This window comes from Natator depressus, chromosome 10 (genome assembly GCF_965152275.1).
Source record: "Natator depressus isolate rNatDep1 chromosome 10, rNatDep2.hap1, whole genome shotgun sequence".
NCBI classification, from domain to species: Eukaryota; Metazoa; Chordata; order Testudines; family Cheloniidae; genus Natator; species Natator depressus.
In genome coordinates this window covers 48258811-48275119 of record NC_134243.1, presented here as the reverse complement: position 1 = coordinate 48275119, position 16309 = coordinate 48258811, and the positions used below count along the sequence as shown (strand labels likewise).

General features: G+C 43.2%; 1 protein-coding gene across 2 annotated transcripts in view; it reads left to right on the top strand.

Annotated features, from left to right (window-relative positions):
- Window positions 1–16309, top strand: part of HMG20A (high mobility group 20A) — a 75485-nt gene that overhangs the window by 55556 nt on the left and 3620 nt on the right. For both annotated transcript variants that reach the window (XM_074966047.1, XM_074966048.1), the window contains 5 exons: window positions 358–490; window positions 974–1005; window positions 9737–9812; window positions 10752–10967; window positions 11587–11731. In XM_074966047.1, the coding sequence (XP_074822148.1) occupies window positions 358–490; window positions 974–1005; window positions 9737–9812; window positions 10752–10967; window positions 11587–11723 (594 nt within the window). In that variant the 3' untranslated portion in view covers window positions 11724–11731. The remainder of the gene's footprint in view (window positions 1–357; window positions 491–973; window positions 1006–9736; window positions 9813–10751; window positions 10968–11586; window positions 11732–16309) is intronic.

Sequence of the window (16309 nt, the reverse complement as noted above, 5' to 3'; positions counted from 1 at the left end):
TCAACAGCACATAGTGCCGGCCACAAATATCCAGTTCATAAATATTTTCTGACTATGTGAAGATAGCGCTTGGCTGCATTGAGTAGCCTGAGAGCAAGTCACCTCAGCATCTAAGTAAACTATTGCAATCGGTCTAGTCGAGAAGTAAGTTTAATGGGATGTTGATTTGGATAAAATATGTTACTATTCTGGAGTGCTTTTCTCTCTGTTTTTATCCTTTCTCAGGTTTCTGTGTTCTGAATCTCTCAGGCATTCTCACTCATTTTTCCTCCATTCCTTTCCTGTTTATCTAGGTAAGATGATCATGTGTCTGATTGTTTGGGTTTTTTCCTGAAGGGCTCTGTTTTCTTGTTGCAGCGCTACCTTGATGAAGCAGATAGAGATAAGGAAAGGTACATGCGGGAACTGGAGCAGTACCAGAAGACAGAGGCCTACAAAGTCTTTAGCAGGAAAGCACAGGACAGGCAGAAAGGCAAATCACACCGGCAAGGTATGAAACCGTAACAAAAATAGTGCCTTACAAGTATCATGACAACTCTGGCCACATTCAGAAGAGAGGATACTGGGCTAGACGGACCATTGGTCTGACCCAGCATGGCAATTCTGTTAGCTAGAGTGATAAACAGTAGACAGTTAGCTAGAGTAATAAAAATATCCAGGCATATAGTCAACTAGCAGGTGTCGAACACTTTTTTATAAAGCCTGTGACCGTTACACTGCTTAGAACATACTCCTCTGTGTTTGCCTAGACCAGTGTGCGTGTGTGTATGCAGAGTTATTAGGTTTATGTAGACATTACTGTGCCTTGTGACAGGTACATTAGAAAAACCTAAGGTAGATGGAGATACTGTGTGCTAAAGCCCTTATAGTATAACTAGACAGATTGTGTAGCTGTGCTTTTGACTTGTACAGCTAACTTTCTCCTTCAGTTCTCTTTCATTCCAGGATCATCTTATCTTTTTGTTTGTTTCAGATGGAACACGACAGACTGCCCACGACCATGAGGTAAATACCTTACTTTCTTCTACATAGCAGGGGGCAGGACCACAGCTGGTGAAAATTGCCATTGAAGTCAATGGAGTTATGACAGTTTACACCAGCTTAGGGTCTGCCCTAGATATAGATTTATGCAAATTTCTCACCCTTTCAATACAGTTTTTTTGGGGTCTTGTGCGTAGATGATCCCCATGGCCAAAGAATCAAAAGTGAATAGCAATTGAGTAATTCATGTGCTGTTTTTGGTGCTTTCTGATAAATCGGATGCAGATATAAGTGATCTGAAACAAATTGGAAATGGAGTTTAGGGTTTGTTTTCAAAAGGGCTGAGGCCCAGCCTCTCCTTTTGTAGGTGTAATTTGCATTGCAAAACGTACACATGTGATTTGGAACCTCAGAACAAATTCTGAGTGTAGGTCAGAATAATTGTGTCTTTTACGTACTTGAGGTGTATGTGTAATTCAATTTCAGGTGCAAAATTGCAGGTGAAAATTTTGGAAGCAGAAAAGCCTGCAAATGAGAAACTGTTCTTTTGAAAATTTGGCATGTAATGTCTAGGACAGGGGTGGGCAAACTACGGCCCGCAGGCCGGATCTGGCCTGTCAGGACTTTGGATCTGGCCTGCAGCATTGCCACCCCCATGGTGCCGCAGGCCCTGTGCCGCTCCGGCACCACATCCCTGCAGCCCAAGCGGGAGGGGTAGAGGGCTTTGCGTGCTACCCTCGCCTGCAGGCACCGCCCCCCGCAGTTTCCATTGTCCGGAAACGGGGAACCACGGCCAATGGGAGCTTCAGGTGAGTGTAGCATGCAGTGCCCTCTGCCCCCAGGGGCCGTAGAGACATGCTGCCGGCCATTTCCAGTAGTGGCGCAGGGCCAGGGCAGGCAGGGAACCTGTCTTAGCCCCGCTGCGTGCTGCTGCCACCATGGAGCCACTCGAGGTAAGTGGCACTGGGCCGGAGCCCACACCCCAACCCACTGCCCTGAGCCCCGTGCCGCACCCTGCACCCGAATCCCCAACCTTGAGCCCTTGCTGCACCCCACACCCCTCCTGCATCCCAACCCCCTGCCTCACCCCTCCTGCACACCAACCCCCTGCCCTGAGCCCCCTGTACACCTGTACCCCTCCTGCGCCCCAACCTTTTGCCTGAGCCCCTTCCTGCACACCACACCCCCTCCCACACCCCGCACTCCCTCCCACACCCCAACCCCCTGCCCCAGCTCTACGTTCATGGCCCTGCATGCAATTTCCCCACCAAGATGTGGCCCTCGGGCCAAAAATTTGCCCACCCCTGGTCTAGGACATTCTTATGGCCAGCTTGAGACATAGACCGATCATGCACAAATAAGTCGCACCTCTATGTTATTGTTCCAGTGCACCAACCACCATGTGGTTTTTTCCAAGGTAAGGGAGGGGAATGGCCAAGTTGGTGGGAGACCTGTTGTAACACCTGTTAGCATGCCAAGTAAGTGAAGAGTAATGAAAAATACTGCCTTGCTTTAACAAGACTCTAGATTCCCTGATGTTAAACAGACCTAAACCTTCTGTATCCTGGTTGACAACAAAGTTATCCCTCTTTCTGAAGGGCTGTAATTGTCAATCTTTTAATAGAACCAAACACAACAAGGGCCATTTTACATAGGGTCCCAGGCCAGGTGCTTCCTTCACAGTCACCAAACTGTAGCAAGCAAATAGGAAAAAAACAAGCAGATGAATCATCCCCTTTTTCTATATGGGCAAGAGACTTTCCTGCCAATGCTCTTCCTCTGTGAGCTCCCAGCCAGCCCCCTTTTCAGGGAAAGTCATCAGTTTTGGTACCTCTTGGTGGGTTTATTGGAAGGATGACTGGGATGGTCACTTGCCAAGCCACTGCAACTTTTTAATTTCTGCTGCTCCTGTCTACTTTAACAGTAGTAATTTCATTTCCAGGGAGCTGCTTTGGTTTCAGCTCAGATGCGTTCTCCCACTGACCCGCAAAGCCAAGTATTCCCTATCAGACAAACCTTTAGAAATAGATGGACTCTTAGGATGTCTTATATGAAGTGCCTAAATCTGCATGCCACGTGGAGTTGACTTTTTGTTAGTAACCCCCACAAAACAGTGTAACCCTGTCCCAGTCAGTAATATATTACTTGTACAAAACACACAACACACATAAGTTTTAATAGAATTTGCATGAAGTATGATAATGGCCATTTAGCTTAGATTACATAAATATTCTATTTAACAGCAGTGTTCATGTGACAAGTCACTTCAAAAATTCAAACAGGCTTAATTCTTATCCTTCAATATATGTAATATGACTACTGAAAGATCATCATTATCTAAATGCACTCATGGAAGAGAGTTGACCTCCTGCACATCCCTATTGCGTTCTTATGCTCCATCCGAGCAGGGACTGCTCATGTGGAGCTAGGAACTCCGCCGGGTAAGCACCCTGTTCTGAAAGTCTCCTCTCCCCTCCCCTTCAGGATTTTCTGCCTTTTCATATTTGCAAAACTCTGTACACAAGTTACCTAATAAATCCTCACAACACCTCTCTAAAGGTAGGTCTACATTTACAGTGATGTGCAGAGTACAGACACTGCATTTCTAGCTATCACTACTATAAATAGCAATGTAGACAGTGAGGCATTGCTTAGGCAAATAGATTACAGACACGCCAGAATCTTAGGGGGTATACCCTACATGCAAGCAGTGCTTCCCATATCTACACTGCTATTTTTAGCAGTGTAGTATTCCTCTGCCTCCCCACTGCTAGAGCCTTCCACTGCAACTTGTAGCTATACACCACACAGTCCGCCTTTCACTGCAGCGTGTAGCCATGCATACCCTACACACCACTGCAAGCGTACACAAGACCTAATGTAGGTAAGTAGTGTAATTGCCATTTACAAAGGAGGAAACTGGCACAGAAAGGCTAAGTGACTTGTCCAAGATTGCACAACAAGTCACCATTAGATTTAAGATCTCAGGAGCTCCTGGATCCCTGTCCTATTCTTCTTCCTCTAGTCACCGTTGCTTGCTGTTGTGGTAGTTCTATGACCATCAGAGAGGATCTGCTAAATTATCTCTTGCAAAAATTTGGGAGCATCTCTGGGTCAAGGAAGCTTTTCCTCGGTGGTAATAGTTTAGCTACCATAGACAATGTTGATATCACTTTAGCATTTAAACATAGTGCATGTGCATAGCAATGACCTTCAAAATGTATAGCAAAGGACCAAAAAATGAAGTAAATTTGAATTAATCACAATAAAGTATATAGATTAATCTTCACATAAATCCCATATTCATGAATTTTTATGTGGAATATTACACATGATGAACAGTGACTCCTGTGAACTTTATTCTTGGTTTAAAATAACTGAGATTTTGTGATTATATGCTCAATATTTCACACTAATCAAAAGTGACCTTACCAACCTCAAATGTAACAAGACTTTCTACAGTGGTGTTATTTTCCCTTCCCTTATCACTTTGCACTGTTTGTGTGGCCTGTCATGACACCCTTATGTGCTTCTGTTTTCTTCTGCCCACAAGTACCTCTCTTCTCTCTGTGTTCTCTGTGTTCTTCTCTTTCCCTGCTCTTCTGCTCCACCTTTTCTGAAATTGTTGGAACCAGAATAACCCCAGCTTCGTGCAGCTGATTAGAAAAACATGCCTCCTTACTGACACGGCTTCCATTAAGTGACGAATCCACTCTAAGGAGAGGAGGGCCTGCTTGATGATGCCTATAAGGTAGAGTACAGTGCAGGGCAAATGGCCTGACAGAGTAGTGGAGCACAACAAAAATTGTCTACCAAATAGGGAGTATTCATTATAATACAGAGCACTTGAGAGGTACGCGTATGACCATAACAGGGAAGATATCATTCAAACAGACCTCTCTTCTCCCTTCTTTCTCCCCTTCCCCACATACCCTCAATCTTCTATCCCTATTAAGAATTTCAAGTCCAGTGTGTCTCTGAAGCCCCTAACGCCAAAGCCAGTTTAACAGCCCAATGAATAATTTTCCAGGCTGACATTCTGGAAATGTCTCCTTCTCATTTAAGGACAAAGATAGAAACAATAAATTTTTTGTTTCTCTTTTAATTTATGAGAAATGAGAAAACGACACTCAGCCTGAACATATTAAGCCTTTTCAATGAAGGGGTAATCAAATCCTTATGATTTTAATCCCCTGAGCAAGCCTCAGAGTGGCTTAAGTATATCTGAGCCCCCAAGAGAATCCTTTACATGCTGGGTAATGTACTTGGCAATGGAAGAGTGCTGATGGGTTTTCATTACCAGTCTTCCGTTAAGTAGAGTTTCTCTGTTGCCTTTCAGAGACTGAGCAATTTCACCTAATTGCTTTAATGTTTTTTATTTTGTACCTGAAGAATCTCTACCCTGGGGCACTATATATAATGTCTGTAATACCCTCTCCTCTGCCCTTCAGTCTGTAGGAGCCATTACTGGTCCATGCCAATGCCTCCAGCACACAGCTAGTAGTATCAAGCATGAATTGCCTAGGCTGGTAGAGCAAAAAGCACTTGGAGGGCAAGCTGCATAATTGCCAGCGTTCCAGTGTGTTATTGCTGAGACTCTGGAGTTCTAGATGAAATTAGTTTGTGGTTGTCTCGAGGCGTTAATATCAGATGAGTACATTGCCAGGCTTGTTGCTGTACATGACTCCTCATTTTCTGAATACACATCCTGAGATTTTTTTTTTTTCTGCAGTAACTTGCACTAGAATTGGGCAGATAATGGGTGCAATAAAGAAAGCCGCTGTGACATTTTTGTATCTCTTCAGGTCCTCAGAAAATCAGAACTTTTTTTTTCTTTTGCTCTCAGTCTTGAGTACAAGCCCACTTGGTATGTAGCATATGAACTTTGTGCTCTCTTGTTGAATCTAGGGCTTCCCAGCTGTAATTTTACCACATTATGAAACTCAGCTTTACTTTTTTTAAAAAGAAAGTAAAAAATAAATAAACCGACTCTGACAGTTTACTCAGGTAAACACTTGGAAGGTTTTTGAAGTTCCATCTAGCCATGTCTATCTTGGCTGACTGCCAAATGGCACTCGCTTCACCCCAGTCTAGCCCCTTTATGAGCCAGACACCGATATGAAACACTGAGCTTAGCTGCCAGAATTCCCTGATAGGCTGTTAACCACTTAGTTTTTCTGCTGGGTACCAAATCACGTTTGACATTTCATTTAAAGCCCAAGGTGTTCAAATATAAAAGACCATAGCAGTGGCAGAAGCAGGAGAGAGGCATTTTATCTCAGGCTTTAAACACGGTTTTGAAGGAATGATTTCTTGGTGCATTTTACCAGCCAAGATGTTTTAGAGGCTTGAGAACCTTCTGCTTTCAGTAGCAACTTCTCTAATGCTTATCTTTGTTCCTATATTCAGCAGCAGTTTGATTATAGTTGCCCCAATTTATCAAACAAGAAAGCTCGGTTGTGTCTTTGACATCATCAATATATACTTTGAAAACAAACATTTATTCATATTACTTTTGACTTGTAGAAATTATGACTGAGGCATCACTAAAAATATGAACTTTAAACTACTTTTTAGAAATCCCTAAAGAAAAAATTGCCTTCATAATAACTCTTCAGGGTTGCATTTTGTCTGTCTTTCTTGGCCTTTTTCTGTAAATAAGTAAATAAATAAATCTTCCAATTATATTGCATCTTTTATCTCTGAGGATTTTAAAATGGTTTGCATACTTAATAGACACAAAAACCGTAAATTGGGATCGTTTCATTTACCACTGAAATGTAGTCATCTCTTGGGTAGGCTGTGACAGCTGTTTAACTGTACAGAACAACACCACTACACCACATTTCCAAAAAGAAAGTGAAGCCTACCTTCTGCAAAAAAAACTGCAAGGGAATTTTAGAATGTAATTATCTGAGTTTAATTTGACCAGGGTACCAGGTGCTGATATCACTACACTTGTGAAAACTACTAGATTTTTGATCCCAGGTGGTCATGTTCCTTGTTTTAATTCTATTTTAAAAGATGACAGTCTCATTTGTTGTGTTGTACAACATTGCACACTAGAGTTGAGTGAATAATGGATTTTTTTTGGTTCGTTGGCAATTCCGAAAAATTTGTTTTGGGTTGAACCAAACCCCAAATTTGTTGAAATATTTGATGAATCAAAAACTCAAAAATTTCAAGTGTGATCAAAATGAAACGTGTTTGTTTTGCCCTGAAGAGGAGAAGGAGAAGGCAGCCTCCTGTATAACCTTTAGTTCAGTGGCCAGGGCACGTATCTGGGATGTGGCTAGGGAATTCATAAGTGATATGAGAGGGCTGTGGGTTCAATTCCCCCATCTGCCTGATGAGGGGAAGGGATTTGAACTATTCATTGTCATTATGAATGACTATGGATTGCCACTGTGTATGACAATGAATAGTCATTGGGACAGGGACAGAAAGCGAGAATAACTCTACAGCCTGGTGCTTCGAGCACTCACCTGGGATGTGGGAGGGCCAGGTTAAAGTCTTGGCTTCAGTGACTATTTATTTAAAAACAGTGGAAGAACTTCATCAGCAGATGCTGAGAAAGACCCATCCTAGAATATCCCACAGCCAAGTGGAGAGGGCACTCTCCTGCAGTGGGGGAAACCCATGTTCAAATTCCTTCTCCACACCAGGCAGAGGGAGGAATTGAACCAAGCCCTCTCACATCACTAACAAATAAATGCCCTAACCACTAGACTAAAGGTTAGAAAAGTGCCTTTTGCCACTGCCACCTCCTCTCCCTTTCCCTGTTTTGTGATTCTAGTCCTCCTCTGCTTTTGTCACAATGCCGGTAATCGAAATGAACGATTTTGGGTTGCTTCAAAATCAAACATTTCGTTTTGACATTTCTGAACCATTTCATTTTTCCCCAGTTCATTTGAAACTATTTGGTGAACTTGACACAGATTCACAAAGATTTTGTGTCAACTGAAACTGCATTTTTTGGTGAATAAACTGTTCACCAAAAAAATTTGCCTAGCTCCACCACACGCATTATCAGCACTTAATAAATAATAATGACACCTCAATCAACACAGTCCCTGCTGGACCCAAGTTGAGGAATTGGTTCAGCACTATTCAGTATTATAGTTTCTGTTCTCTTTTCACCTCCCTCCACATCCCTCTAGTAAAACGCCGAATCTGGGGATATAATAACTAGAAGCTTGAAATCTGTACGAACACTGTCTAGTTTGTTGCCACATCCTTTATATACTCATACGCAATCTCCCAAGGCACAGTCACGTCATTATTACACACAATTAACTAATAGGTGAGGGTGCAGGTACATACCATCATTCTGTCTAGCAGAAAAAGCAGTCCTTGGACCACAAAAGATGACCTTCAGCAAATATTGTTGCAAATAGTATTCAGCTTAGTGTTGTCTCCCACTTGCCTTCTCTGCTAACAGTCTTAGGATCTCTTGATGCTTCTATTCTGTGTCCAGGCAGGACAGTAAAACTTACTGGAGTCCTAATCTTGGAATTGTCAGCAGACAGTACTTCAAAGGTCAGGATTTTATATGTTTTGCTTTGCTGCTCACCTGCCAACAGTGTGTTGTTAAGAGAGTTAGGGGCAACCTCCAACATACACGCTTAATACCCCTAATGTACACCTGATTGACAGCGTTGTGCGTTTGAGGTGGTGGGATGGGAATTATCCCCCAGGTCATGGTTCCTGCAGTAGTTCTGATAGCTCCTGTGCCCATAATCTGGGAGAAAACAATCAATGCCCTGTACAGTTGTGGATTTACGAACCTTGCCCTTGCAGAGCTTGGCTTTGCAGTATGCAAAGGGTAGAAACCTGAATGACTGAAGTCATTCCCTCAATGATGGAGATCTGCATGAGTTCCACTGTAATCAGGAACCCGGAAGAGTGCCAGGGAGCAGATGTTTGTTTTTTAAAAAGCACACACAAACACCCTTCCCTTTTCCTCTCTCTCCCCCCAGAAAATGAAAAACAAGCCACCTCACCCTTGCTTGTCAAAAGCAATATTTCCCTTTGTCAGTTTGCAAAAATTCTATACCATTGTGTCTGCCTATTTTCACCCATGGTAAAAAACTGTCTGAATAATAGTTGCTTGGCAAAGATATGGCTCATTTAAAGTATTGTGTAGCTCCTGTATTTATTTCTGAGGCAGAATATGTCACCTCTGCACCTTCTGCAATCCTTAACAGACAGAAACAAGGAACTGTGAGATCCACTGCAAGGTTCTCCCTTTTCTTTTATCAGCTCCTTTTCCTGTTCTCTAACTAGCGGCTGGGTATCTTGGCACTGATGGTCAAAAACAGAGCTGTGAAACTTACCATAACTATCATCTACTTTATCTGCCATCTTGTCTTACTGTAGAGGCTTGTTCTGAAGTATGGTAATTTGGAGAGGTGGATGAATTCACAAGAATAGCTATGAAAGTATTGAAGCCTTGTGTAATGTGCAGTTCCATTAAGGCAAAACAATTAGGTGGCAGGTTATATGAAATATCTGAACCTTTTTATCTATATTTGTCAAACACCCACGTCCCTTATACCTCTCAAATGCCTTTCTAGGAATGGGAGTCCCTGTCATCTCCAGTTCAGTGCTTGATTTTACCAATAGCTTCTTTAGAGAAAGGGGCTTCCTGGAATCATCTCCATCCTTCTTCTCGTTTTCTTGATAGATCTGTCACTTCTTTTATTAGCAGTTGAGAATTATCAGTATTTAACTGTGTGTCACTTTCTATCTGCAGAAAGAAGCAGACACAAAGGAGAGGTCTGTTTTTGATATCCCAATCTTCACAGAAGAGTTCCTGAATCACAGCAAAGGTGAATTAAACTCATGCAGTGTTTTCACCAGCCCTGCCACAGGGATGTCAGCCTGGCTGAGATGGGAGAAAGTGCTTTACATAAAGAGTGAAGTCAGGTGGCTCAGTGTGTTAGTAAGGTTACAGTATCTCTTAGGACTATAATGGATGACCAGACAGCTACTCCAGGCCTTCCCTCTTCCAACAGGATTCTCTGTGGAGAATGGTGCTGGTGTACAAGCTGTAGGCAAGCTCATATAGATGCTATTTCCCCAGTCTTTCCTAGCTGCAGTTGCTGTGTTAGAATGAGGAAATATTTGAAATTGTTGAGCAGATAATGTGGGCTAGTTAGCAACATTTTAATTTGTAGCCACAGAAGTTAGACAAGAGAGAGTCTCTTTGGGCCAACTAGTCTATGACCCCAGCCAAAAATTGTTCTACAATATATTCTCCATTGCTGTAGAGTTTGATTTTATATTCATAGATTCATATGTCTCAAGTGATGGGGTTTCTGCCAGTTCCCTTGGGAGATTATTCCATACTCTAATAGCTGTCACCTTCAGGCACCTAAAATGTACACCCTGCTAATACTTGTAGTCAGTTGCTGGTCTCTAGCCCCTTTGTCACTATATTGCTGATCTATAGTGTGCTGAAAGTATTCAGAGTAATTCTTTCAATCTTCCTTCCTCAATCAATCCCTCTATTCATTTTTGTTCCTCTCCTCTGAACTCACTCTAATTTGTCAATATCTCTGGTATTAAATTGAATTCAGAATTGACTTCAGAATTCTAGGCATTATCAACTCGCTGTTCTGTGGTGTGATGCTTCTTCATATGTAGCCCAAAATAGCACTGGTTTTTTAATCATCCTCCGCTGAGTGGACATCCCTGAACATTCTGCTTCATCATCCACAGGACTACTTTCTACAGTTATTTCATACCTTTTTTGGGTGTGTTCACAGCACGGGAAGCAGAGCTGCGCCAGCTGCGTAAATCCAACATGGAGTTTGAGGAGAGGAATGCTGCCCTGCAGAAGCACGTGGAGAGTATGCGCACTGCTGTGGAGAAGTTGGAGGTGGATGTGATCCAGGAGCGCAGCCGGAACACAGTGCTGCAGCAGCATCTGGAGACCTTACGGCAAGCACTCACCAGCAGCTTTGCAGGAGTGCCACTACCAGGTAATCCCCATTTCTTTATGGGGCTTCTCTACCACTGCTTAAGTCCAACTTCTTTTAGTTGTATGTCACTGGTTCCTGTGAATTTACTTTCCGTGGCCTGGTTTAGTAATTCTAGGCTGCAGGTCTGTTTTTAAACTTTTCCTGTGCTGCAAGTTAGAGCCTGACAGTGGATGCAGGATGAGGGCTAGAGTTAATGGCACTGTCTCCCAGTTCTGTAACTTTTTAATACAATTACTCTCTGTAATTGGGGGTTTTTTCTTCTCTTTTTTGTGGGGGGAGGCTGTTAGTCCCAGAGGGTCTTTTACAGGTGCAGACAAAGAGAACAGTACTGCTGTGTACCCTTGCCATATGATCACTTTGGCCCTGATCCTCACAGTTATTTAGGCTCCTAAATTCTACTGAAATCAATGGAAGTTAGGCACCTAAATACCTTTGAGGATCTGGGCTTTTGTTGCTAAAGATTTATGCTTTATTTCAGTTACATTTCTTTTGGGTCTAACTGTGTGCAATATGTTTTTGCCTTTATGCAAACCATCCTTAGGACGGTAATGTTTGATACTGCTGTAGTTATCTAAATATTCTGTGGCTTTTTTTTTTGCTTGCACTATATTTACTGTAGGCAGTGGGGAGACCCCCACAATGGACACCATTGACTCATACATGAACAGACTGCACAGTATTATTCTGGCTAACCCACAGGAAAATGAGAATCTCATAGCCACGGTCCGAGAGGTTGTAAACCGGCTTGATCGCTAGTGACTTGGGTAAGCACCCCCTTGCTCAGACTGGTTTGCTTACCAGCACCCACACCACATCCTCTGCACCAAGCCTGGAAATAAATGAGGGGAAGTTTTCAAAGGCACAAAGAGCAGTGAGATGCTCAACCATTTTCAATGGAAGTTGGGTGTTTTTACTCCCATTCATGGCTTTCAAAATCTCCCTGATTTCTAAGGGAGACTTAAGTGCTTGGTATGTCGCAGGATTGTTCGACATCTTGGTTGATGTATGAGATGAATAAGACTGCCAAAGTCTGGAGTAGAACAGAGAAGGAGGAACATTCCTTTGCATGCATGATGTACTGACTAAAGATACTGTGGTAGATGATAATGGTGAAGATTTCTCTGTCGAGCATGATGAATCTGAAGAATTCTGCAGTAAGTGTTTGCTAGTTTTGGTAGTCATTGAGAAATCCTGTTATCAGCAAAGGGCTGTTCACCAGCTAATCCCAATTCCTAAAATTAAAACAGCTTCCAGTTTTGCTATGGACACTTAGCAAGTCTGTAGCACGCAGAAATTGTCAAATTGGTTACGTGTTGTGTTCTTTTGGACCTCCAGGTATACAGATAAATTAAGCAAGATATAACTGGGTCAGGCCACCCATAGCATTTGCTGAGGTTTAATGATCCAATACATCTTTATCATATGCAGTTAGTATTTCAGAGATCACGATTCTGCAAATTTTGCTTTGCTGCTCACCATCTAGAAAAGCCTTAATAAGAGACTTGATGAATAGCAAGCAAACAAAACTACCCAGCCTTTGCACTATAATACACCTCCCCATGCTATATACAGATTACCATACTTTGTGGGGCGACAACAGGATTATAATGTTGCAATTTGGATCTGAATATCCTGGGCTTGAATCTTTTACCTGCTTTTGTTGCTGTAAGTACGCAGGCCTGGATTTTTTTGGAATATGTACAGTACATCCCAGCATATTCTGCGCTATGAATGGCATGTATAAATGCAACTAAAATTCTGACTTAATGTGTTATGAAATGGGGTTCATCTGCAAATATAAAGGCAGGAGTCTTCATCCTTCCTGGTCGTGACCTTTTGTGATATTGCAGAGTGTAATTAATTACATGTTCCCCATTACAGAGTGGCTTAAGCTAAAAGCTCATTGTCCTTCCAGTGGGTAGCCAGATGGAACGGACTGTAGTTCTAAGAGATGACTGAGCTCCCAGCAGAATAAAGAAGTGGCATTACTGCTTCTATTTATGAAAGGGAACAGCTTGTGGATCTAGGTCTGGGATTTTCAGTAGCTCATCAGCCTTCTAATTTTCACACAGTGTTTTCAATTAGCACTCTTGTTGGCTCAACAAAAAAAGAGAATTGGGGATTGGAGGGGGAATGAGAGAACTTGTGACAAAATGGAATAACTGGTAAAGTGGTCTCCCATCAGTCCGGTGTTGGAAGGGCACCCCAGTCCTTGAGACAGATGTTTTCTCTTTAAAGCACCATAACCTATCTCAAGGTTACGCAAATCTAGGCAGTTTCTGCTGGATGCTTTGGGTCCCAGCTGTCATGGGAAGCCTCAGAGGATTCTTATTTTCTAGGAGTCACTGGCATTTTCTGTGGTTTCGAGATGTAAATATTTTGTTCTTGGAAAAACTGGATTCAGCATTGAGCTGTTTGGATAAAATGTTTTTGCTCCAGAATTCCTCCTTCCCAATTATGGTTAAAAGGACAATCCATCCCTAGGAAAACAGTAGATAAGGCAATTAAAAAAATGTAATTAATAATGGCCTGGCTTCATTATACAAATGTGTACAGACAACTGGGCCTGATGTTCCAAGCACTCATGGTACAATTAATTATCCTGACATGCACTTGGCACTGTCACATCCAGTGACAGGAGCTTATGAAGGAAGTTGGGGGCAGGGGATGGGTGTTTGTGTAAGTGGGTTCACACTTAAGAGAAGATAGGACTTGTAAGCAAAAGTAAGAACCTTAAAATAGGAGAAGGTGAGAGAACTTAGTAAGAGTCTACCATTGGTAGATTGTCAGCACCATCTTCCCTTTGTTAGTCTGAATTTACAGTATAAGTATTCTCTCAAAAGAATGTGTATCAGCCAGATAGATTGCTTGGTGCTCAGAGGCACATTTAAAAATAAAACTGATGATCAGAAACCTATTTGCTTTTACAATTATGGTATTCTTCCAAAAAACTGTACTCAAAGAGCTAAGCTGATTTCTAATAGCTAAAGTACCTAACAAATGGCTGTATTACACAGCACTGAAGAACAGAAACACCAAACAGAATATTAAAATAGAGAGGTACACTTTATGTATATAGAAATATCATTGTAATGCCCCCGATCCACCCAGTTACCTCCTTTAGCTCTCATCTCCTTGCAGCTTTTGATGGACAGGCCTGGGTTCTTCTGGATCCTGCCTCCCACTCAGTAGGGTGTAGCTTATTTATTTTCTTCCAATATGAATGTATTTGGAGGTGCCTCCATCCCACCCCACCTAGCCCCCGCTCCTTCCTAGCAGGATGATCAGGGAAGCTTGGGAGGAAAATTCTAACCACAGGGTAACCTCCACTTACTTGCCAGATAGTTGCAGACTCCCAAGAAATCACACACACACACACACATATATATACATACAGTATATTCAACACAGTAATTATATTAAACAGGAGATAAGTATAACATAACAGGGTAGAACACTATTCTCAGGGACACTTGTGCCCACCCTGATAATACCCATGAATTCCCCCAGTCACGTGACCTGATATAGCAAACGTAAAAATTAGCAACCAGTTGGTATGCGTACTTTGTAGGGGCCCTTGGTGACTTGTGACCACAATATCTTCTGTGCAACAGTTAGCAACTTGGCTGACTGGGTTCAGTATTGCCCCAAAGACTCACAAGTGGGTTAAGTTGGTATGTCCCTCCACAGGTTTAATAGACATTAGGTAATAAAATCCCCAACTCTTACCCACTGGCTTGAGGGCACAGCTCAAGGAGTCGGAGGATCTCCTAAACAATCTCTCTGACTAGCTAACTAAAGGATGGTGCCCTCACAACTTTGCGAATGATCCTCAGGTCCAGAGATGACTCTGGACTCCTCAATTACTGCAGAAGGGCTGATGATCGCTGCTATCAAGCGTCCTCTTTATGCAGGAGTCAGGCTGCTTCTGGACTCAAGATTTCCCCTTTGCAAAGGGGTGCAGGGCTCAAGGTGCAGGTTACCAAGCTATACTAAAAATCCAAACTTTTTAGTCTCCTACGCTAGTGCTCAGATGCACTCTCAGCCGGCGCCAGCCCTGGACTAGCAGCCAGACCAGTGGTGGTGCCATGTGGTGACTGATTTTCCCTGGGGAGCTAAAGGGCTAACTCAGCCTGGCTGGGGGGAATTTTCCCAACAAAACTCTACAAACTGGGAGTCACCTTGGACAAGGAAAGGCCCAAACTGAGGGATGTTGCTTCCAGGTCCCCAGAGGTCAATTCTTGGGGGAACCCTGCATGCATGCCTGAGACTCACCAGCACCCCACACAGCCAGTCCTGTTCAAGGGATGGCAGCTCACTCCCTGTTGGTAAGGCTAACTCAGCTTCCTGGGCCAATCATTTCACTCTGCCCCCTCCTCCAAGCAGACCACATACTATCTGCCCCCAAGCCAACTGGGCTCCTGGCATTCTACATAGTTAAGACCTTACCAAATTCATGGTCCATTTTGGTCAATTTTATGGTCATAGGATTTTAAAAATCATAAATTTCATGATTTCAGATATTTTTATCTCAAATTTCAGTGTTGTTAACTGTAAGGCTCCTGACCCAAAAGGGGGGTGTAGGGGGGTTGCAAGGTTCTTGTAGGGCAGTCACGGTACTGCCACCCTTACTTCTGTGCTGCTGGCTGCGGCGCTGCCTTCAGAGCTGGGAAGCCAGAGAGTGGCAGCTGCTGGCTGGGAGCCCAGTTCTGAAGGCAGCACCGCTGCCAGCAGCAGTGCAGAAGTAAGGATGGCATGGTATGGTATTGTCACCCTTACTTCTGCGCTGCTGCCTTCAGAGCTGAGTCCTCGGCCAGCAACCGCTGCTCTCCAGCCACCCAGCTCTGAAGGCAGCGCAGAAGTAAGAGTGGCAATACCGCGACCACCCCCTACAATGCCCTTCTAACACCCCACCACCCCCATGGTCCCCTTCTGGATCAGGGCCCCTAGTTTGAGAAACGCTGGTCTTCCGCATGAAATCTCTATAGTATAGGGTAAAAGTACACAAAATATCAGATTTCATGGTCAGTGACATGTTTTTCATGGCCATGAATTTGTAGGGCCCTATGCATAGTGGCTCTCCTCTCTCCCTCTTGGTTGCCTTGCCGACTCTGAGTCTGCCTTGGCTCCCCTTTCCTCCCAGGCACAGTGTGCCACTACCAGAGTTACAGGCACACAGAACCCCAGGAGCCTAGGGAGTTACACTGTATGATTATTATTATTATTGTTTATTACAGTAGTGCCTAGAGACCAACTAAGAATGTGGGCATTGTACAGACACAGAGCAGTAGACAGTCTGTGCCCCAAAGATACGTACATATATGGGGAAAATAGTTTATTTC